General features: G+C 37.9%; 1 protein-coding gene across 3 annotated transcripts; it reads left to right on the top strand.

Moving 5' to 3' along the window:
- The first annotated feature begins 18,309 nt into the window (after nt 1-18,309).
- SFR1 (SWI5 dependent homologous recombination repair protein 1) lies at nt 18,310-21,914 on the top strand. Of its 3 annotated transcripts, none has more exons than XM_028098811.2 (4): nt 18,310-18,359; nt 19,107-19,228; nt 19,740-20,150; nt 21,244-21,914. In XM_028098811.2, the coding sequence occupies exons 1-4, from the start codon at nt 18,347-18,349 to the stop codon at nt 21,433-21,435; spliced, it is 738 nt and encodes a 245-aa protein (XP_027954612.2). In that variant the 5' UTR covers nt 18,310-18,346; the 3' UTR covers nt 21,436-21,914. The 3 variants fall into 3 exon arrangements, with proteins under 3 accessions (XP_027954612.2, XP_027954613.2, XP_087875977.1); XM_028098812.2 differs by lacking the exon at nt 18,310-18,359 and adding an exon at nt 18,371-18,696; XM_088019851.1 differs by lacking the exon at nt 18,310-18,359 and adding an exon at nt 18,371-18,931.
- Nucleotides 21,915-25,367: the final 3,453 nt, after the last annotated feature.

Raw genomic sequence — 25,367 nt, 5'->3', positions numbered from 1 at the left:
CACTATGGAGCCTGATAATAGTTGTTGAAAATAAAGTGTGATCAGACTCCTCATTCCTAACCTTGGAGTTCTTGAGATGAGGCTCTGAAATGAAGGTCTGGGGTTAGGTTTCATTTGTTTTTCCCATGGGGAATGACTCCCTATTTTGCCTTAGGTAGGTAAAGGGACAAGATCTTGCTTGCTCTTCTGGTCCTGGAGTTTTTACAATTTTGTAACTTACTGTATGTTTCTTTTTTGGGTTCTACTGCCAGCTTATTCTAGGTCTGATGCTCTAATCTCTTTGAGTGATGACATGTCATAACTGTAACCCCAAGACATTTTCAGGTAAAGGCAGGATGCAGGCACTCCTTGATTTTATTTGTGGGAGGTACATTCTAGCCCACAGGGAAATGTGTAAGAAATATTCTGTCATTGTAAGGGGCTTGGTAAAATCATGCTGACATCTGGTAGTTGTGAAGGGTATTTAGATAGATGAAAAGAGCATTTTCCAAACAAATTATCTTTTTTTCAACACTTGTTACAAAAAGAGGTTTAAAGGACTCCTGTGACTTTTTTTAAACCAGCGAAAGAACCTGCTATTCCTAAGGCAGCTGTCCTTACATGCTGAGTCTCAATATACGCCCCAGATTCCTGGCATCACTGGGAGAGGTTTTTCTATTGGAATAGAGCATTTTACTGAAATATAAATGGGCAAGAGTTTGTGAACTAACTCCCTCAGTCAGCACATGAGACACAATGTGAAAACCAACAGCAGGAGGTCCCTTCCTGCTGAAAGTTCTGGCCCAGAGACTTAAAGGATATTCTTTTTTGCAATCTTTTAAACAAAACAGTACAAGTCCTCATAAAAATAAATATTTACACAATATAAATGCTATTAAGAGATTCTGTAGATTTCTAATATAAATGAATATTAAAAATAATTCAGCTTGTTGCCTTCAAGCATGGTGCTCATGAGGAAATTAGGCAACAGTATCGGTCAGGGCTCAGTAAACCCCATACAATGCACAGATTATCCCAAAAAATTAGAGTTCAGGGGTAAGAATCCTTTTCAGGTAAGAACATCAACACAGTTCATTTTTAGATGAGTCGGATATTCCACAAATCATTAACTGCAGGGATGAACCCCACATTCCATTAACAATGTTTATATTTGTGCAGCTCTATTTACCTGAACGCATCTGAGAACCTTACACTCCGAAGGCACCTAACAGCATTCGGCAGAGGACAGACATGGCCTCAGAGGTGGAAGCCTGTTGGTATCTCAGAGACCTTCTCAGCCACACCTGAACTTCAAGATCATGGTTTATCATTGGGTAAGAATATTTTCAGAAAAGAAGGGTAAGTCTATATATTTGCTATTTTAAAATAATATTTAGATCTGGTGGACAGAAATCTCTAACAACAAAGATGGGTGATAGAAGAAGAAAATATACTTTAGGACACTTTGAGAGCTCCTGTAACCTTCATGCAAGAGTGTGATATAGGAGAAAACCTGAACTAATGAATGAAAAGTTCACTTCTAGCTTCGCAGTAACTCACACTCAGGTGACACACTGCTTTGTTGTAGCTAGCTGTTGAAGGCATTATTTTATTGAATAAGCAGCTATCATCATGTTCGTAGGTATACAAATTGATATTAAAGTGTTTAATAATGGGTATCTATATACAATGGAATATTACTCTGCCATAAAACAGAATGAAATCTTGCCATTTACAATGACGTGGTTGGAGCTAGAGTGTATTATGCTAAGCAAAATAAGTCAGTCAGAGAAGGACAAATACCATATGATTTCACTCATATGTGGAATTTAAGGAAGAAAACAGATGAACATGGGAAAAAAAGAAAGAGGCAAACCATAAAACAGACTCTTAACTATAGAGAACAAACTGAGGGTAGCTGGAGGGGAGTTGGGTGGGGGATGGGCTAAATGGGTGATGGGGATTAAGGAGGGCACTTGGGTGGCTGTACATAAGTGATGAATCACTAAGTCCTGCTCCTGAAACTAATATTACACTATATGCTAACTAACTGGAATTAATTGATTAATTAATTTAGTAAAGATTTATTTATTTATTTTAGAGAGCGAGCAAGCAAGGGGAGGGTCAGAGGGAGAGGGAGAGAAGCAGACTTCTCTTCTGCCCAACACAGGGCTCAATCTCATGACCCTGAGACCTTGACATGAGCTGAAATCAACAGTCAGATGCTCAACCTACTGAGCCACCCAGGCACCCCATTAACTGGAATTTAAATAAAAACCTGAAACACCAAAAAAAGAAAGAAAGAAAACCAATGGTTTTATTTTCTTACAGTTGTAAACAATTTCTCAGGATCTTGTTTCAATATTTTCCATGAAGAAAAATTTCATTAAGCCTAAGATCATTAGATATCAATCTAATCATTTCCAATGTTTTGGTTTAGTAAAATTAGTATTATAATGAGACCACACTAGCAGTAATTCCTATATAATCTGGCTTAAAATGTTGGTAAACGCATCCTGCCTCATGACAACTTTGAGCTGCCTTTGATGTTATTCGTGACTTTGGATTTCATTAGTTCTATTTATGGATTGCATTTATATGACATGTTTTTTTGGTTGTCTCTGAACACATCTGAGTGTATCTGCTTTCCCTTCTTCTAATATATAATCAACACTCCAGTATATTGTTTTCAATGACTAAAAAGTCGGTTTATCTCTAATCCAGTGCTCATAACCACACATCCAACAAAGTTCACTCTAAGACCAAAATGCAGTCATTAGATTTTCCCCATTAGTCCTGAGTACTTACTAGCAGCCACCACTATGTGCTTCTTTGTGAACGAAGGCAGGTGGGAACAGTTACCTTCCTTTTCTGTCATGATATTAGTTATTTCCGAGGTGCTGCCTTGAGGAATGCAGGGGGAGGAGTGGAGGAAAAATCTGCTGTCCAGACCCTCTCCAGGTTGAATATGGTCAATATTCACATATTAAGGTATACTAAGCCTTTTGAGATGACTATGCCCGGAGTAAGAACTTGCACATCCTGTCTTGAGTCTTGTGTTGATTCAGAGCATGACTCAGTGATCCTCAGTGTGGGGGCTAAGGGTTGATGGCCCATGGCAAGTCCTCCCTGAAACATTATAATAGAATCTTTCACTGGAATATTGACGCATGTTCTAACTGCCAAAGACAAATGCAAGGTAGGCTATCTCTGAAATTTCAGGCCTGTAAAGCAACTTTTTCTTGCCCAGTACTTGGCAATAAATCCTTAACTTGATGTACTTAACTTAAACCACTGGCTAATGACATAAAAAGAAATTTACATCCTCTCTGGGAAATAGCTATAGTTATAAAGGAGACAAAATCAATCAGCAATGGGAAAAAATAATCATTATAGAAACTGTATGAAGCTAAAAATAAATTTTAAAATCCATTCTACTGTAGTGGTGGATACATGACATTATACATTTTTCAAAACCCATAGAATGCACATCACAAAGAATGAGTTCTAATGTAAACTATGCACTTCAGTTAAGAATAATGTATCAAGGGTGCCTGGGTGGCTAAGTTGGTTAAGCGACTGCCTTCAGCTCAGGTCATGATCCCGGAGTCCCGGGATCGAGTCCCACATCGGGCTCCCTGCTTGACGGGGAGTCTGCTTCTCCCTCTGACCCTCTTCCCTCTCGTGCTCTCTATCTCTCATTCTCTCTCTCTCAAATAAATAAATAAAAAATCTTTAAAAAAAAAGAATAATGTATCAATATTGGCTTACAATTATAACAAATGTATCACACCAATGATGCAAGATGCCAATAATAGAAGAAACTGTGATTGGTGGGGAGAGAAGGAGAGAAAGGGGATATATGGCAACTCTATACTTCCTGCTCCATTTTTCTGTAAACCTAAAAGTGTTCTAAAAAATAGTTTATTAATAAACAGTTTTTCAAATCCAATAAGTATATATAATACAGCTAATATGTAGAAATGCTTGTTGCTACCTCAGAACTTCTGAATTTGAAAAAGGAATAATCTTGAAACATGAAGGGAAAGTAATTGATTCATGGGCTGCTTGTCTTTTGTTTTCATTGCTTTAAAAAAATAACACACATAGAGAAAGGTGCCCAATTATAATAATACAGCTTAATGAATAATCATCAAGTGAACATACCCTCATAAATACCATCTAGGGCAATAAATAGAACATCACCAGCTCTCAGAAACTCTACTTTCCAGGAACTTTTAGTACCATAAATTAATTTTGTGTGTTTTTGAAATCATTAAAATGGAATTATATGATATGTAATATTTTGTGTATGACTTCTTTTGCTCAACATTGTGTTTATAAGATTCATCCATATTGTCATGTGTAATACTGTGCACCTTTCCGCTGTATGAATGGACTACGTGTTACTTATATATCAACATTTGAATTGTTTCAGACTTTGACTATTATGAAAAATGCTGCTACTTTTCTTATACATGTCTTTTGTTGAACATGTGCACAAAATTCCTGCTGAAACTATACCTCAGAGGGTACTCACTAGGTTATAGGGTATGTACACATTTAACTTTAGAAACTAATGCCAGATATTCCACAGGAGTTTGCACTCCCACTAGCAGTGTGTAAGAGTTTCATTTGCTCTATATCCACACCAACACTTAGTATGGTCAGTCTGTTTCATTTTTGCTATTTTGGTGGGTCTAGTATTATCTCACTGTGGCTTTATTTTTAATTTCCCTGATTACTAAGGAGGTTTCCTACCTTTTCGTGTATTTATTGGCCATTTGGGTAGACCCTTTGGTGAAGTGCCTGTTCAAGTTTCATGACCATTTTTAAATTAGGATTGCTTGTCTTTTTCTTATTCATTTCCTTGATATTATCAGTTATATATTTTGTAAATAACTTCTCCCAATCTGTGGCATGTTCCAATCTTATTAAATACATTATTTTAATAAACAGAACACTTAATTGTTTCCTTAATGATCAGTGTGTTTCATTTCTTAACTAAGTAAACCTTTCTGTTTCCCAAGTTCATGAAGATATCCTTTTTTATAAGTCTTTTAAATTATTATTTTTAACCTTTCACATTTGGATCTAAATCCTCTTGGAACTGATTTTTTTGAATGGTATGAGTTAGGGGTCAAACTTAGTTTAGTTTAGTTTTTTTTTTAGGATTTTATTCATTGATTTGAGAAGAGAGAGACAGAGATAGCCAGAGAGAGCTTGAGTGGGAGGAGGAGGAGAGGGAGAAGCAGGCTCCCCACTGAGCAGGGAGCCCGAGGTGGGGCTCCATCCCAGGACCCCGGGATCATGACCTGAGCCGAAGGCAGATGCTTAACTGACTGAGCCATCCAGGCGCCCCAGTGCTATCTTTATCATAGGTCAAGTCTCTACTTCTACATGGGTATTTTTTGGACTCTGCTTCACTGTTATTCATCTCTCCTTGCTCCAATTCCACACTGTCTAGATATCAAGATATCTTGCTATCAACAAGATATCAACAACTTGATCTCTTTGTTTTTGTTCCTCTTTGTTTTTCTTTTTTCACTGCATCTTGGCTGTTCTTGGGCCTTTGCATTTCCAGTTAAACTTCACAATGAACCTGTCAAACACACACATATACACAAACAACTGCCAAGAATTTTTAAAAAATGAAATTACAGGGCACCTGGGTGGCTCAGTCATTAAGCATCTGCCTTCGGCTTAGGTCATGATCCCAGGGTCCTGGGATCAAGCCCTGCATCGGGCTCCCTGCTCCGTGGGAAGCCTGCTTCTCCCTCTCCCACTCTCCCTGCTTGTGTTCCCTCTCTCGCTGTGTCTCTATCAAATAAATAAATAAAAAATCTTTAAAAAATAAAAAAATAAAATAAATAAAAAATAAAAAATGAAATTGCACAAAATCCATATACCAGTTTGAGGGAACTCAATATCTTTAAAATGTAGTCTTCCAATTCAGAAGCCCTTGTCTACATCTCCATTTATTAAGGTCTATGGGTTAATGTTTATAGTTTATATGCTTATGTTTTATAAACACAATTTATATGTTCCACAATTTTATAGTTTATACATTTCATAGTTTTCTGTGTAGGGGTTTTATGTCTTTCCTAGGTATTAATGTTTTTGATGCTATTCAAAATAATGTTTTTTAAAATTTCATTTTCTATTATGTTTAATAGATTTTTTACCATTTTGACCTTATGTGTAGTAATCTTACTATATTCTCATATTATTTAGAATAATTTACTAGATTCTTTTGGATTTTCTGTATACTCAGTCGTATCATCTGCAAATAGTTTTGTTTTTTCCTTTCCAGTCCCTGTGTATTTTCTTTCTTTTTTTGCTTTATACTTTGTAATAAGAATTACATCATCATTCAGAACGATGAATAGAAATGATAATAGTGAGCATTCTTGCTATTCTCGATTTTAAAGGAAAAGTCAACATTTCACCATTATATTTATCATAGTTTTTAAATTAAATATTTTATTAGATAAGTTTTTTAAAATTACTAATTTGCTTTTACTTAGCATGAAATAATGTTGAACTTTATCAAAATGCTTTTTATTAACCATCTATTTAGATGGTCATATGATTTTTTTTTTTTTTTTGGCCAATATGGTGAAGTATGTTGATTATCTAGTGCTGAAATAGCATTGTACTCTTGTAATAAACTCATTTTGGTTATTCTTCTTATACATTTAATGATTTGATTTGTTTGTTTAGGAATAAAAAATATTAAGATTCTAATTCCTGAAGCTCAAGGTTGATAGAGTGTAGAAAAAGATTCTGTGTACTAAAGGATTTGTTTGTGGCATATTCAGCAATATCAGGGCGCACATAGCTACAATAAGAAAGTTTTGCAGGAAATTCTTCCAAGAGGATTCTAAATTTACTCTGTTTAAGACTAAGGCTAACCATCAAGCTTTTATTATAAATCCAACTGTGGTCTGGGTACAGAAGCCTTAGGAAGAGAGATTGTTACTCCTAATTTTTGTTAGGGTTTCAGATTCACTTCACAGCAATAAATCCAGCCCTTGAGATAAGCAATTAATAAAAATACAAAAAATGAAATTTATTATGGTGATGGTCCTTCAATGTGAAGCATTACTTGCAAAAATAAAAGTTTCTGACTCAAACAGAAGCGTTCATCCAGGCCTTCAGCAGTATGAAGTATCTGGAGAATCCTAGACTTGGGTCTCAGAATTCATGCCATGTTCTTTGAGCCATTTTATCTGTGTCTGGATAATGAGATTTCCAAATCCTTTGCTTCCATGCCCCTGAATTAACATGGAAGACTTAGTAAGAGCATCTTAATGGAAGAAGTAACGCTGAGCCACACCATAAGAGGAGGGCTGCCCAAGGCTACTCACCAGATTGGCATCCTGCAGTCCTCGTTAATTAGTCCTGCCAGTCAACACCTAGAAATGTGCTAGATTCACCCACTTATCAAGAACAAGCAATCAATAAGTTACTCTGAGCCTCGGAGGATTTCTGAGAGGAAGATGAGTCAAGATTTAGTCATTTTTCCAGTTTCCAAAATTTGATGTGAAAAATTCTAGAAAAAGTAGAAGCACTGTTTCTCTTCTTGGGGATGGCTAGTATAGAGCATGGGCTAAAGCAGGTTGCGTTTCCTCTATGTTTCCCAATTCTTCTTACTCGCACTCTTTAGGACATCCTTGTATATAGTGTATCTAGGAGATACAGATATATTTACCCATTCATAGCATGTAGCACAAGTAACAGAAGTGTGGAGTAACCAAGATTACAGCTTTTAAAAAAATTCTGTATTTTTAAGACATTGTTCCTCTAACATAAGAGGGGGTTAGGTGATGAACAGTGGGGTTCTCCATGGATATTTTAGTAAAGTCTTAAGGGTGCCCTAAAACCCAGGACTCTATAGCTTCAGACAATGAGATGCTGGCAATAGCAGACCACATACTTCTGCAAGGGGTCAAGCATGGGGATGACATGGGCTCTTTGGGAACAGAATGAAATAAAGCCATATTTCATTTTGTTATATTAACTAAGAGCAATAATACTAGCAAGAAATGTGACCAAAGTCATTACCCAAAAAAATCCCCAAACTTCTATAAAACAAATATTTGTTGAATGTTGAATAAACACTTAAATCAGTTTACTGATGTTTCTTCTTAATATTCATTTGCTACCTATTCATTTGTTATCTGTTGTCCATTAGCAGACACAAAAGTGTAAAGAAGAGTGCATAGAAAAGATTGTAATTAGAAGCATCCTATAACTTATTTTAATTTTTTTCTGCAAATTTAGAAAAGATCAACCTAATTTCAATTTTACCTGTAAAACACCTTTAACTAGCTCATAGAACACTATTGTTCTATTGGAGCACAATCTGAGAAAATTTGGCTAAATGAAAGAGATGACAAAAGTTCTCTGATCAAGCAGCTCTCTTGTCTTGCCCACTTGTCTCCGTCCTCAGCTTTAAGGTAATCACCACCAGCATCATTACCTTCACCACCATTATGTGGAGAGTTACTATCTGGCAAGTTCCATATTAAATACTTTATCTGCATCATTATATTTCATAGAGTAGATATTATTACCCCATATGATAAATTATTTGAGAGACAGAGAGAGCGCAGGGGGAGGGGCAAAGGGAGAAGGAGAGAATCTCAAGCAGACTCCGAGCTAAGCACAGAGCCCAGTACAGGGCTCAGTCTCATGAGCCTGAGATCATGACCTGAGCTAAAATCAAGAGTCAGACACTCAAACACTTGAGCCACCCAGGTGCCCCTGTTTACCAGTTTATTAAAGGATATGATAAAGGATACAGATGAACAGCCAGATGAAAAGATGCATAGGGTGAGACCTGGGAGGGTCCTAAGCACAGGAGTTTCTGTCCCTGTGGAGTTGGGATGTGTCATTCTCCTGGTACATGAATGTGTTCACCAACCTGGAAGCTCTTAAAAGCCCATACCATTGGGATTTTATGGAGGCTTTCTCACATCGACATGATCAATTATTAACTCTGCTTCTAGCCCCTCTCCTCTCTCTAGAGAAGTGGTTGGGGAGGGATGGTGTCTGAAAATTCCAAACTTCTAATCATGGCTTGGTCTTTCTGGTAACCAGCCCCCATCAATAATTCAAAGGGCACAGTGAAAATTCTGCCTGCTGTTAATATTCCCCCATCCCTTGCTCTATTAGGCTGCTACACTGTGACTTTCTCTTATTACTTTGGGATTTTCACCTTTTGAGTTACTGATTAAATAATTAATCATTTATTCTTAATTTATCCATTCAGAACACACTTATTGAGCACCTATGGTAAGCAACAAACTTTAATAAAAGCAAGGATATGAGTTCCAGTAGATGACAGTAAAAGTAAGCAGAATAACCAGGAGTGTGTCCTGCAGTGGCAAGTGACAGGTAGTGAGAGTTAGCCTGAAGCCCAGGGTTTGGGAGACTGGGACTCTGATGATATGGGAGGGCTGCTAAGAGGAAGGAAAGGTCAGTGAAGAAAAAAAATCCTCCATATAACAAATTTCTCCAGGGTTCATCCTGATTGAATCTGTGTGATAAATACTGAAGTATCCAATTTGTCTTTGTAAATTCCTAAAAAATATATTTACTTTTCCATTTTTAGCCCCTAGCACATCTTCCATAGTGTCAGTTCAATGATTGTTTCTACAGGGAATTTTATCTGTAACTTTAACTTTCTGTGAACTGAGTCATGGTGGGAACTGGTAATTTCAGGTATACCAAAATGTACCCAAACTGGAATTAGAGAAACTCAGAGCTTGGAAAGATTACTCTTCTTTCTTTAATTCATAGATGAGAAAACGGAGACCATAGAATTTTAACTGAATCTGCCAAAGTCCCACATAGCGTGTTAGTTGTTAGTAGTAGGGACACTAAAGTTCCCAGCGGCTCTGATTCAGTCTTATCTCCTGCGGCAGCCCTATTCCCAGCAGAATGAATGAACCAGAGAAAAACAGTTGTAAACATCAGTGTGTATCATTTGTATTCACCCAAAGTTGTATTCAAACAAAAATCCCAAATGCCTTTCCCATTTTCCCCAATTTAAACTGACAACCCATGATTATGTCATGTGTAAGCAACCTCACCTTCACAGTTTGTGACCACAGCCCATATCATCCCCAATTCACTGCACACAATAACGAAACTCAACAATGAAAAGGTTTGGAATGCTAAAGAAAATTGAAGCAAGGTCTGTGGCTTTACAGCCTTACTCATTTAAAATTTTACCTGCTGTAAAATGTGGCTTATCTAATTTACAAGATATAATCAGTTTTACCCTGATTCTTATAACACTGCATCAGTCTTAAGAAAGTAGAGGTATACCTATAATGCATGTTTACATCTTTATTAGTCATAAAATCTTAAACTTCCATATCTGTTTTTTTTTTTTCAATTGTATGAAAGGCCTTAAAGCACCTGAGGTATGCATTTCTCATTAAGGAAGAAATCATGATTTTCTCAGAATATAGCCCCAGTTAATGTGCCCAGGTTTCGTGGTGTTTGATCTGCATTTGGACCTCAAAACCCAGGTTAAATTTGCAGAGTAACTTGTAGTATGACATAACCAAGCCTAGTTATCAGTAATGTGTTATAAAAAATGTTGTTTTAAAAACAAGAGTTTTATTCTCCTTAAGGGCAAGAAACATATAGTAAAGATGTCTTTACTTTATAATGTCCCTCTCATTCTTTCTTCTCCTACAGAATTCTTGGTATTGAATTTTGAACTCTTGAGGATGGGTTCAGTTATGGATGCAATGATCCAGGAAAGCTTCCTATAATCTTAGCTTGAGCAGTCATTGATGGGTTTATAAAGCTTGCCTTCAGAGCTGCAAATGTTCAATTTTAGCTTTTTAGTACAGACCTATGATGGTTCAACTTACGATTGCTCAACTCTACCATGGTGCAAAAGCGACATGCATTCAGTAGAAACCATAAACTTAGAAAATCTGAAACTTAAAATTTTGAATTCTGATCACTACTAAGCCGTGGTGGGGAGCCCTGGCTCCCAGTCAGCCATGCAGTAACAAGGGTAAACAAGCCATACACTTAAAACTATTCTGTACCCATACAAACCATTCTGTCTTTCCCTTTCAGTATTCAATAAATTAGATGAGATATCCAACACTTTATTATGAAGTAAATGATTTTGCCCAACTGTAGGCTAATGTAAGTGTTCTGAGCACATTTAAAGCAGGCTAAGCTAAGCTAGGATGTTTGGTAAGTTAGGTGTATTAAATGCATTTTGAATTAACAATATTTTCACTTTACAATGGGTTTATCAGGATGTAATTCCATCATAAGTAGAGGGAGATTTATACTCTCAGTCCACATAATTCTAAGCTGTAGTCTTTTAAACCTGTAGTAATATGCTATTTTCACTCCCTAAAATCAAGTCATTTCAGGTACTGGCTCACTGCATCTATTGTTTGATATCTGTGAATTTCTTCTTCTGAAATGAATTCTCTTCCTAGAATTTATTTTGAGAAATTAATCCCATTCTCAGCACAGAAGAATTCTATTTAGGTTGAGGGGATCGGCAAGTATGAGTCTTTCAAACTATAAAAATGGAAATAGTCATAGCAGATTATATTGGTGGGTAAAATTGGTTTGATGAGGATTGATTCATCCTGAAAATTAGTGACTGAAAATAAATTGTTATCCCTACAGACAATTTTTGGAATGAAACAAAGTCAGCTTCACATACCTGCAAAACCTAAGGGGAACAGCTCTGAGTGAAGATAATGTGTACTGGTGAGGCTGCTTTTTTAAAAAAGAGGAACATCTTGCCAAAGATTCAAACTCTTTCCTTTTGGGGCAGCTTAATTGCACAAGCTTTATGTTAATTATTGTTATGTTAAAGATTTGGCAGCTTTACAGAAATCTTAAACTTGTATGTGCAGGTTTAAAACACCCTATTTCAATGGCCCAGAGTTAGGCTAGGAAGGCATTTCAGATAATGGCAACCTGTAGTAATGCTTTTTTTTTTTTAAACCTATGGGCAGCTTATAATTTATAGTTTCATAGGAATTTGCTTAACAAATGTGGACGTGATTAGTTGCCTGCCTTCCAAAACCCAAACCTGTGTTCTTTGGTATCATGGTATTCTATCTGCCCAATGACAGGCTTTCAAAAGTTTGAGAAGACCATGTTTGCTGATGAATGTTATCCCTGCCTTTGGTGTGAATTCCACTCACAGTAGATCTTTGGTAACATAGAAGTTGAGTTTTCAACAACCAGCATTCACAGAAAGGCATAGATTCACAAATTATTACACAGTGTAAGGAAGAGAATAAGCAGTGCAGTGGAAGTAGACTAAGCCTGCATTCCCATGCACTGTGGAGTACTGGAAAACAACTGAGTGACCTTCTCTTGACTTTAAAAAAAAAAGATAAAATTTGTAAATGGCTCTAAGAAAGGGATAATTTGACTTACTTGTGATGTCACATCAAAAAGTGAAAAATAACTGAGATGATGTACTTTGATAGCTGCTATAATAATAACCAGAGGGGCACGTAAGGGGAAATTTTGGGAGGTGGGAGGTTTGGGAAGAGTTTGAGTTAAAGGTGTACATTGTTGAAGGAAAAGTATTATCTGTCTTAATTTTGTGTTAATGAAGTTTAAATAGCTGGGTGAAGTCTTGGAGGACCAAGTCAGGGGGAATGTAGCTGTATTCTATGCTTCCTTTCCAAGATCTTATCCATGGGAAACACATATTTTCACCATAAAAAATGGCGATATCATTTGTCAGGTGAGGGTCACCAGCATCATCATTAAGTTTCACACATTATTTTTTGGTGGCCACAGATGTGTGACAGAGTGGAGAGCTGGGTAATGTTGATGTCACTGACAAGTTAGGCATGGTGTGGGGGACATAGGCATGAGGCAGTCTTGGAGGTGCAGGAGACAGGATCAAGGAAAAGATGCCTTTGCTCAAGCCACCTCCCCCATCTTTGATAATGCCTCTCCAATGGATCCTCCCTGGGGATTCAGATCTCTTGATCAGGGGCTCTGCATTCATGAGGTTTGGTACTGCTCATAAGGCCCATGATGAAAATCTAAGACATTTTTATGCTGCCTTTGGGAGTGGTGGGAAAGAGATGAAGTTTCAATCTTGCTATCAGGTCCTGAACCAGACCAGAAAATTCCTGGTTATAGGCTGATTCACAGATTTTCTCTATTACTATACTTATCATCAAAGTTTGCCAAGGGGTTAGAAGAACATATGAAAACAGATCAGTAGTGTCCTAGAACATGGTAGAATGGTCTCTTCACTCCTTATTCTCCTGGTACCATGAGACATTCTTGCTTCTCCATCTGAAAAATATCACCAAGAAGAAAGCTTTTATACTCTCAAGACTGAAACAATAACGAGAGGCAAGAGTAGAAAACTGCATTGACTTCTTTGCAGGCTCTTCAAACAGATTTCAATACTGTGAAATTATCTTGGGAGTTGTTATCTCTCACACTTCAGGTAGTTAAGGATGATTATAAGGCATGTTCTGTTGCTTAAGGATTTGCTGACATCTAATGCCTTTTTTTCTCCAAATGAATGCAGCAGTGACATTTGAGTTAATAAAGGATTTGAGAAAGATGTGGCCTTCAGCTATACTTTTATTACCATTACCTTTCCACAGTCTAACTCCTCTGCCACGACCCTCCCTCCACACACACCCTACCTACCCCCTTCCTCACCATTATTAATCTAACCTGAATCACTCTATTCTTCTCCAAGAGAACACACCCCAGTAATAGCGATGAATCATAGATGCTCTTGCTCTTCTAGTCTCTAGTGGACTTGACAAAATGCCAGGTCTGATAAAATAAAAGGACAGGAACACCAGGTGAAAGGAGCTCTTCAGGTTCTTGTTCAGTATATTACCCTCAGTATTAGTTACCAGGTAAGTTTTCTAGTAGCCCTGTGGTGGACAAGTTTTGTTTTTGTTTTTTTTTTAATGTTTATTTGTATTGAGGAGTGGAATGGTGCAAGAGTACAAAGAAACTTAGGCATTTGGGCCCTTGTTTCCCTACTATTCACATTAGTTTGGTAAAAAGGAGATTAAGTAACATTAAAGGGAGTGGAAGAATATAAATATATGAATATAAATATATCCAGGGCAGCCCAGTCCTCTAATTCACTAAAGGATGAACTGAAATTGTTGGCCCAATTCACACTTATGTGAGAGCCTACAGAAATTATATTCCCTTTAACTGCTCTAGACCTGTGTGAAAAAGGGAAGTGGACAACATTTCTATTACAAGACAGCAAACTTTTATTGAAACATGGTGGACAAGTTTTTATCACACTAATGCTATTGACCCTCCCCATGTCTTCACACTCCAAGTAGCCAGCCTACTCAGTAGGGCAACCTCTCAGGCATGCCTAGTAGCTACTAAGTCAAGGGCTCTTTCATCTTGAGGTTGAAAATAAAATCTGTAATTAGGCTAAAGAATATCAAGCAGTTTAACAACAAAGGTCACACTTTAATAAAAAAAAAAGCCTTCAACAGTCTCTACAAATCAATCAATTATACATTATTGAATTCCATAGGAGATCTTTAGGTAATAAAGAAAAGAAATAGAAATAGTTTGTCAGTTACTCAAAGGGAAATTTATAAAATGGCAGCTCTAAGACACATCTTCTTTACCATGGATAGGTCTATGAGAATTGAATTCATGGCAAGAGAAACATAGAGGAGAGTTTTTGAAGATTTTCAACTTATATACAAATGTCAGAAGAAATAGTGAAAGCCACTTAAGAGAATTTAGTAGAGTTTTTGTGAGTGTTATAAATTTGTATTAAATTTTGTTTAACTTGCCCTAATGGACCTTATAAATCAACTTAATCATGTGGATTTTATACAATACCTCACCCAATTGGATTTTAATCCTGGTTTTAAAAATTTATATTTATATTTTTAGTTGTTAAAAGAAATTTATGGATACTAGGTGTATCTACATGATATAAAAATTGTATTAATACAGAAAAGTCAATGGAATGGAATTTAGGTCACCCTGAGATTACAGTTAAGATTTGTAAAATAATGTTACAGTTAAGAATTTTAAAATAAATAAATCCAGTGAAATGAAATTTTAAATTGTGGCTTAACCGTGTGTGTGTGTGTGTGTATGGAGAAAGAGAGAAAGACTATTTTCTTATTGCTATTAAAAAAGAATAAAAAAGCCTCATAAAGATTTTTAGGCCTATGTCATCATCCCACTGACAATAATCACAGACTAAGGGAAGAAATATTTACCACTCCCTAATGAATAACAAAGTAGCTAACAGTAGCCTTGGGTATTGGAGAAATTTAAAAACACACAGGGAAAGCCTGCCTTAGGTTAATATTAATTACTATTATCATAGAATTCTATTGTTCAAATTGTTCTCTATGGTAGAATAAGGAGTCCTTGCCTTCTGGCTCTCTAGGGCAGTATGTTTCCCACTCTGAAAAGTTTCAAGTAACATACAATGTCCTGTGTCACAAACAACAAACTACTTACAAGCCAATTGATTTTGGGCACCTAAAGTCATGGAAATGTTTGCTAGGCTTTATCTAAAGATACAATGAAAACTGTAAGGGGGCTGGGTATTCCAGATCCCTTACACCAAGTTGAGAGTGAAAGCTATGTTTCCACTTGGGGATGTCACTGGAGTAAGTAAAATACAACCTTAAATGTGGGAAGATCATTCAGTTCTAACAACACATGGAAGTCAGAGATGTAGGTCAACAAATGCACATTTCTAAATACAGGTTTTTCTGAATACTTATTCTGAAGTTCTTTGAAAATCTGGCCAAAACAATCCCATTTCATATAGCAGTTCACATAATAAGCAAGTCAGAACATTTGCAAGGCAAGATGTTGTTTTCCTTTATGCAGCCAGCAAAAACATAGCTCTAAGCTTGGGCTGTCATGATAAAACGATTTTGGAGCAGCTGATTTTAGAGAATCATAAAAACAACCCAACCTTATGCCCCAAGGTATAAGGAATATGCAGAGTCTGCATTGTGCTTCTGGTGTTAGGACAAATCATTCTGCTCTTTTCAGTGTGAGTAACTGATGCCGGTGGATGAGTAAAGGGAGAAATAAATGTACAGACAGACCTGTGGCTTGGTGAGGTGAATAACACTTGTATCAGAAAATCATGAGTTCTCTCTTTCATTTTGTAAATTCCTTGAGGTTAATTTATATAATTTTTAAAAAATTTAGAAGGGCAATATATATTATTAGTTATATATGGAGGCACCAAGTTTTCTGCTACTTACGGCTTAAATTGTGTGGGGTTTTATGGATTACAGCATCTTTAAAAAATCTGGCTTTTTTTCGGGAGGTAAGTGGAAGGATTAAAGAATTATGACACATACCTTTATATCAATTAGCGAATGGTGAATATAGTTGCATATATAAAATAACGACTATTGAGTGCTTCCTAAATATCTCTTGCTGTTTTCCCTGCCTGTCATGAATTCTAATTTAATCCTCCAATTGCCAGGAGGTTGATACTATTATCCCTATTTTACAGATGAGGAAACCCAGGCATAGAGACACTACTTTACAAAGCATATAAAATAATGGTGTCAGGATTTGAACCTAAGCAATTTGCCTCCAAGGTTTATGTCCTTAATCACTGCACTGGGTGCTTAGGACTCAGTTAATTCCTCAGGGTTCTGGCACTTCTAAGATATTAGTTGTTTGTAAAGAGAGAGTATCAACGTTTACAATGGCCATTAAGTTGAAAACACCAGCTCCTTAAAATTCCCAACTTCCAGGTGACTCAGAAATTACTGAGTAATTGTCTTTCCCCAAACCCAGTGCTCCACCCAATTTATTTAACTTTACTGTTGCACAGCAACAGAACGTCGCCACCAGGAAGTGAGGATTTTTAAAAATGTTTTATTTATTTTTAAAACTAATCTCTACAGGGACGCCTGGGTGGCTCAGTCGGTTAAGCGGCTGCCTTCGGCTCAGGTCATGATGCTGGGGTCTTGGGATTGAGCCCCACGTCCGGCTCCCTGCTCAGCGGAGAGCCTGCTTCCTCCCTTCTCCCTCTGCCTGCCACTCTGCCTACTTGTGCTCTCTCTCCCTCAAATAAATAAAATCTTAAAAAAACAAAACAAACTTAATGTCTACAGCTAAGGTGGGGCTCAAACTCGGGCCCCATCAAGTCACGGCTCTTCCGACTGAGCCAGCCAGCGCCCCCGCCCCCATAATTATTTTATTTTGTTTTTAAAGATTTTATTTACTTGAGAGAACGAGAGAGAGAGAGAGAGAGAGAGAGAGAGAGAGAGAGAATATGAGAGGGGGGAAGGGTCAGAGGGAGAAGCAGGCCCCTGCTGAGCAGGGAGCCCGATGTGGGACTCGATCCCGGGACTCCAGGATCATGACCTGAGCCGAAGGCAGTCGCTTAACCAACTGAGCCACCCAGGCGCCCCTAGGATTATTTTAGACAAAGTTGCTGTCCAGTATTCAGCAACGGCCTTATCTGCCTCGAACATCTTAATTCTGGACCAACACAATCTTATTTAGTAATTGGTCTGCTTTCTGTGTAGCCCAAAGGGGCTACATTCTCTCAAATTTGACCAGGAGATTTGAAGCCAAGCTACAGAATCTAAATTTGGGGGTAGATACAGTAGAAAACCTGTAACAGAACCGCCGTTTGCGACATCAAAAGCTGGAAATGAGCTCAATCATCCGCTGGGCCTCTTGGAGAGATTTCTAACATGTTTGATTCCCAACAGGCCACTTAATCCAGCGCTGCTCTTTTGGGGGCTCTGCCTTAGGAGAGTTTAGGGCCGTAAATTTAACCCACAGCCGGCTCTGCGGCTTCGGGTCCCGCCAGGTGTGAGGACTGACGTTGGCTGTGGTGAGCGAGGACAGAGACTGGCGGCGGGGCGGGGGAGGGGCACGCCCAGGCGTACTTCACGCACACAAAAACAAGGAAGCTGGAAGGGAAGGCAAGGACAAGAAAGGGGGGGGGTAAGCCGCGAAAAGCAGCACGGCTCCCTCAAAATTCGTCCGTCTGGCGTTCGGAAACACTCCAGCTCTCCCCCAACCCTGCAAAGGCTCGCGGCCACGCGCGCGCACAGCTCCCTAGAGCTCTGGCGTTGGGCGGAGCAGAACGGCGAGCGTCAGTCCACCGGGCCAATCACGCGTCTCTGCGGACTTCTCGTAGCCCCGCTCAGCCACCACCTCCTCGCGGGCGCTCGAGGCCGCGAGCGCGCAGTCCCGCCGCCCTAGGGCGCTGGGCCCCGCGGAGCTGCGCGCGTCGGTCAATCCGGCCAATCGCGCCTCTCTTCCGCCTCCCGTGCGGCCCCGCCCCGCCGCGGCAGCGCGCGTTTTCTGCACTCTGGGGATGGCGGAGGGAGGTAGAGTGTGGGGTAGCGAGGGAATATCCGAGAGTTGGGCTGCTTCGGGTGTCTGTTGTGGAGTCGAGTAGAGCTCCCTTTCTGCGGTCAGGGGACCTCTCAAACCTTCCTCTGACCTGGGGTCTCTCGAAGGCTAGTGTGGGTTTTCTGCAGAGGTGGGAGGAACTCCCCCCCATCCCCCATTGAAGTTGATGCCTTTGTTTGAGGAAACAAACTTAAGCCAACTCTCCTTTCCAGGGTCTGTTCGCTACTTAAACGGCACAGATGGGCTTGGGTTCCTCGTTCCTCAGGCCTGAGTGGGCATTGGTTCTAGTCACACAGCTTTTTAGGGTTTAAGGTACTGTGACAGGTCTGATTATGTTTTTCGAGTCAAGATTTCACTTGTATTTCCTTTCATTATAAAGCTGGCGTAACGAAGTTAAAGAATTCCTGGAGAATTACAAAATTGTTATTCTCCCCACCCCCTACGTGGCAGATTTGAGGATATTTTGATAGATAAAATGATGAGATGCTAATTTGTCCTGAAAAAACTAGTAGTCACCATGTGGACCAACACAGTCTTATTTAGGAAGGTAAATGGAAACTGCAAAAGAGCAAGAATGAATCACAACCAAGTGAACTTGTTGCTGGCTTATTTGTGGAGATTACATGTACAACAGTAAAAAGTTATGTTTACAAAAACTGAATATATAGAGATGGGTTAATTTTATCTACATTCTGATTTTTTTTTATTTTTTTTATTTTTAGAGGTAAACCAAGATTTTATTTTCAAGATGGAAAACCCATCCGACTCAGGTGTGATTTTACCTAGCACTCCGCGGGCTTGCGTCAAACCACCATCTCCCCGGACAAGTAGCACAAGAAAACAAGTATGAATATTTTAGTTCTTACACTGGAGCTATTCTGTATTTCTAGGTATTGTGCCAGTAGTGGGTATAATTCTACCGAAAATTGTCAATTAACATAATGTGTAGATCAATAAGTAGATACGGAACTATTAAATAATTTTAGGTCTTTATCCTAAGATAATGTGTTTGACCCCCCCCATTTTCATCTTGAATCCGTTATTTTCATTTAGTTTCAGATAAGGTTACTACAAAATTCCAAACTGAGGAAGTTTGAATCTGCAGTATTCTGAAGGTCTTTGGTGGCAGGGATCTAGGTCTTTTCCTTAATTTGTAACTGAAGCACTCAGTAGTGTCAGGAATGTGCTAGTTGCTGAACAAATTAAATTAAAGACATTTTGTGATGGTTACTTTAGATATATGGAGATATAAAGCCATCTAGTGGTGTCAACTAAAGAAATATAAGGTCTTTAATTCTAGTAGATTTATTTACACAGGAATGTTTTTCTTGATTAATGTTTTGTGCTTTTTTCAGCCTATGAGTGCAACACTTAGAGAACGATTGAGGAAAACTAGATCTTCATTTAATTCCTGTTACAGTGTGGTGAAACGTCTTAAAGTAGAGAATGAAGAAAACGATCAGACTTTTCCTGAGAAACCAGCATCTTCAATAGAAGAAAACTGTTTGGAACTTCAAGAAAGTTTTAAACACATAGATGGTGAATTCAAAGAAAGTACATATTTGAAAAATACCTTCAAGAGTATCAGTGCATGTGAATCTAAATCTCTTGATACTGAGTCTTGCAGTGATCTCCAAAGTGACTTTGTGAATGAGAATCTTCCAAAACAAGGATTAAGTGAAGAAAGAGCGAAATTGGTGAAGCAGATTGAGGAGAAAGAAGACTTTCTTCGGAGGCTAAAACTGGTCAAAATGTATAGATCAAAGGTGAGAATAATTTCAGAACCACTTAATTTTTTTTATTTTTAGATAAATGATAGGAAAGTAATTTCCAAGAGAAAATAAGTTTATTTAGACATAATAAGCAATAAGCCATTTATCGAGAAACCTGGCTTCCAACAACTGTAACTCAAATGTAAGTCATAGATTTAGAGTAGAAGAGGCCCCTAAACACCAGATACAACTTTAGAAAGTCCCAGCTCTCATTTAATATGCAGTTGAAATTTTTCTCTCCAGTTTCCAGCGTGTAGCAATATTAATATCAAATGATAGATGCCAAGTACAGTGAGAACAAAAGTGACAGCTGCCAGTGACTGATTAAAAAAGCTAAAAATGGGCCACAAAGTACAATAAAAAATATTTTTAGTAATAGTCTTGTGTTCTTCCAACTTATTAAAATGGTATTTTAATTTGATAAAACAACAGGTATTTTGTTTGATAAAACAACAAATATAAATTAGATTTTTAGATTTCAACCCAGATAGGTTGAATTAAGTAGAGGCTGGGCACTTGGAAGAAGATAACCTTTACTGACCTGGATCATTCATGACTATGTAGTGGCTCCTTCCCCAGAATGTGGTATAAATGGGGGAATAGTAGATCTTATTTGCTGTCTTCAATTTTTAGGACTTTTCTAAATATAACGACTTGGGTCTTAGGAGATAGTGAATGTTGAAAAATATTGTTGAATATTTTAATTTATATTTATTATATTTTATTTATATTGAATATTTTCAGTTTTTAAAAGTACAGCTATCATAGAAAAAGCGTTTCATTTTGTTTTAACCTATTGTTGCTTCTCTACATAGTTTTGCCCTATTTCATGATGATTTGATTTGTCCCTGAGGATAAGGATGGTCCAGAGGTTGGACCAAACAAAATAGCCATAGAACTCAATTTGAGGGTCATTGTAACCATTCTACTTAAAACCATCCTCCTTTTTCCTGGGTAGAAGTCCCAATCTTGACCCAAGTGTGTTACCCTTTAAACCTACTCATTTACTAATTTAACAACTTTCATTAAGTAAGTTAAAATAGGATGCCTAGCTAGTTATTGACCTATTTTTTTTTTCCTATTTCAGAATGACCTGTCTCAGTTACAGATGTTAATACAGAAGTGGAGAAGCTGTAGCCAGCTGTTGCTTTATGAGTTGCAGTCAGCTATGTCTGAAGAGAACAACAAACTCAGCCTTACTCAGCTGATAGACCACTGTGGGTTAGATGATAAATTACTACACTATAACAGAAATGAAGAAGAGTTTATCGGTGTTTAATTCATAATTTTTTTCCAGAATATTTTTGAGAATGACAACTTAAAAGATAATACATTTTAAAAGGAAGGTGGAAGCCATTAGGGCCTAGAGAAAGGTATCCTGATGAACATCAATTTAGGGCACTCTGTTATATAAATATAAAATAAGTTCTAAAATGAAAATTTAGCATTTTGGATAAGTTTGCCAAAGAAAACTTGACATTTAAAGAAATGTGAAAAAAAATTAAATCATGTTTAAAAAATAATTTGGTCATTTCTGGAAGTCAAATTTAATACATTGTTTTGTTTACTGTGGTAAAAAAGTTCTATTTTTTTTAAGGTTTTATTTTAAATGTTAAAAAATACTTCAGTCTGGTTAATGCCTAAACCTGAAGTGGTCTAAAAATGCCTGCCTGTCTCCTAAGTTTATGAACCGTGTTTTTATCCATTTACCACATATTTCCTTCTGCATGGTTGTAGCAGGTAATTAAAGTTGTTCATATGTCCAAAATTTTATTCTTCCCTGTCTTTTCAAATTTGTTTATTGTATTCTTCATCTCATTTAGTGAAATCGCCATCTATCTCTAAAAACAACATATGCTCATCCCCCACTTCAAGGTATACAAGGTCCTTCACATTTGTTTAGCTTTCTAGCTGCATCTATTCAGTTCATAGTGACTCCTCAGCCAGAAACCCACCTTCATAGGGTTGTGTTTCTGGCTGCTATATTGTACAATGCTACCTGTCCTTGGGGCTTTATACAGAGATATGACCCAAGCTGGCCCAGTCTGAGAATTGGAATTGTGCTCAGGAAAAGAAAGCCCATCTCTTTTTGTGACTGAAGCTGTTGTAGGTAAGTTTGGAAGCAGAAAAGCTGGTGTGCTAAGAAGGATAGTATGTGCCCTTACTAAGAAAGGCAAAGATGGGGGCGCCTGGGTGGCTCAGTTGGTTAAGCGACTGCCTTCGGCTCAGGTCATGGTCCTGGAGTCCCTGGATCGAGTCCCTGGATTGAGTCCCGCATCGGGCTCCCTGCTCGGCAGGGAGTCTGCTTCTCCCTCTGACCCTCTTCCCTCTCGTGCTCTCTATTTCTCATTCTCACTCTCTCAAAATAAATAATAAATAAATCTTTAAAAAAAAAAAAAGAAAGGCAAAGATGTTAGATGGAGAGAGAGCTTTGTGGATCAGTGGCTTCCTGGTTCTATTATCCAGTCCTTCCTGAGGGCCTTCTGGATTTCTGCTTTTGGGTCCTTTTAAGGGCTAAAACAGCTTTACTTAGTTAAAAAAAAAAAAATCCTGAATGTATTTCCCTACTAGTAGATAAATAGCCACTACCCTGAGGCCCCTCCTTCTCCAGGTGTACCCCATTTTTGGCCCAGTTCCGCCCCATGATCTAACAGACCATTAATATTTGGCATAGCAGGAGACCTTAGGACCCTGCTCTTGCATCCATTCTAATTGTTAGTGTCCATGCTGGTACTACCCTTCCCCCTTGCCACACACCCCCGTCTCACCACACACACAAATTCTACCTTCTAGACACTGCCATTGTCATTAGCTGCCATGACCCCAGGACGACTGACCCAGGGTTCACATGGGCCTCCCCTGACCCTGAGATTCCTAGGTGGGTATCCCTAGGGACCTGTGCTGTTGTGAGCCTATCAGCCTCCATTGCTGCTCGCTACACAGCTAGAAAACCTAAACGTGGCATGGGAAGTGGTTTCCTTAGTGATGGTGCCGGTATTTGGCTGCAGCTACTTACTGTTGATTAGCATATCCCCTGGAGTCACCCTCGAATGTCCACTTGGAGGAACTATAGCATCAGTGGGACTCTAGTTCTGGGAGAGTTGGGGAGAGCAGATGGGGACATAGTAATAGGCATTTCCAAGGCACTAGCTGGGTGTTTAGGGCTCTAGCAGCACAATGGATACTCCTGCAACGGGAGGTGGGTCATGGAACATGGATCAGGCTTATGGGAGAGTTTGATGCCCAAGATGCCCATGAGGCAGGACCCTTTTTTATAATTTCTGTTGAATTTCACCTCTATTTAATGGGATACATTTATTTTAAAAATCACTGAATACTATATTTTTATTCATAAAAATGAAAGCTACCAATTAGCATTGCTTTGTGCCAGTTTAAAAAGTGTGTTAACTCATTTGAGTATTAAAATTATTGGCATCCAATTTTAAAGATGAGGAAATTTAAGATAAAGTAATTATTTAAAAACTAAATAGTTATTTAAAGCTCAAGTGGCAGAGCCAAGATTTGAAACCAGGCAACCCAGCAAGAGAGCCCTACTAAGAACCATGCTATATTTGACCCAGTTAATTATATTACTACTTGATAATACAGATAATTTAAAGAACTATAAAAATATAATTGCTGTTAGTTCAGCAGAAGGTAAGAGGAATCAGTACCATGGACAATATCTAGAGTGGGTTGGGGTAGATGACCCATGTGCCCTTCAAAAGCCAACCCCCAAAACCAGAAGATGTCTCCTGTTGAAAGGCGCTGCTAGTAGAATATAGCTTGCAGACAGGAGATTCCTGCTAACCTCCACTCTATCTATGCCTCATAGCAAAAAGCTTGAATTATCAGAGTCACCCAGGGTAGCCACCAAGAAATAGAAATTAAATAGGGTGTTAAGATCTAGGAATCCATGGTGAAATTTGTGGCATTGACTATTAGCAAATGGAGCCTAATAAGGCAACTAACTAATCCTGGTCACCTTGAATTTATATCACCAGAAAAAATGGAGAGAAAAAAAGCCTAGTAGAACCATGATTGACTCAAACCAAGAGGACAAAGGACTTTGACAATCTCATCATAAGTACAAAGTATTTGTACTCTTCACACACTTCACCCTTGGGTCCAGCCTCCCACCCCCACAATCACCTTCTCAGAGATAATTGTGAAGGATCCGAGATGCAGGAAATGTTACCAGTGGGCACTTGTCTGCTGAATCAGCCATATAAACTACTTGAGGGGTCATTCTGGTACTAAGGAGGGCTATCAAAAGTGATGTTGGGCCTATTATTTCTCTTACATTCCCACCCAGCATTGATCAGTATATGGGTGATCAATTATGGTACTACCCTAGCAGTCTCTAGAAGATTTTAAATATCTTAAAGATTTTTTTAGAAGGTTTTATGATAATAGTTCTCTTGCTTTACCTACACCTATGCACATTAGATATGCTGTTGCAGATTACACTTAACATTTAATTCACAAATTTCAGAAGAATGAGACCATGACATTCCTTGCAGATTGTGGTCAAGGATCCCAATGGTATCATCTTGGAATGCAGCAGTCCACAGGCTATGGAAGGGGGAAGCAGTTTCCTGACCATTTAATCTTCTCATTATTTAGTTATCATCATCTATTTCAATGAATATGCAATGTAGAAGACTATGTTATGTTTATGCAGAAAAAAATACGTTGTACTTTTCAAATAGTTTAAGCCTTGGTAAAAGGAAACAGTTCACTTTGTTCTCATTGCTAGAGTTGGCAATAATCCTTAATGTTCTGAGACTTTTTTTTCTGATTATAGAAGAAATGCTTATTGAAGAAAACTTGGGAAATATAGAAAAATATAAAAATCATCCATTAACTCATAAGTTTTCTGGTAATTTTGTAAAATTAGAAATGCCAGGAGTGGCTAAGAGTTTTTTGTCTTTATGATAAAAATTAAGACTAAATGAGTAACTGAGTAAAATCATCTTGAATATTTTCAGTTCATTCTTGAACGAAAACAATTCATGATATTTTACACATTCATGCAAGACAAACATTTTTATAATGATTAAGATAGAAATTAAATAATTTGCTATTAAAAATATGCAACTAAGAAGAAGTTCTACTTAAATATCCTGATATGGGAGAAAAAGAAATCATTTTAATAAAGTGAAATTATTTTTTAAATGATTGATTGCCTTGTGTTTCCCACCAGCATTT

The sequence above is a fragment of the Eumetopias jubatus genome, unplaced genomic scaffold (assembly GCF_037043125.1).
Source record: "Eumetopias jubatus isolate StellerSeaLion01/CBP00866 unplaced genomic scaffold, mEumJub1_p1.0 scaffold_17, whole genome shotgun sequence".
NCBI lineage: Eukaryota > Metazoa > Chordata > Mammalia > Carnivora > Otariidae > Eumetopias > Eumetopias jubatus.
Note: the sequence above shows the minus strand (reverse complement) of the source record. Positions and strands in the feature narration are given on the sequence as shown.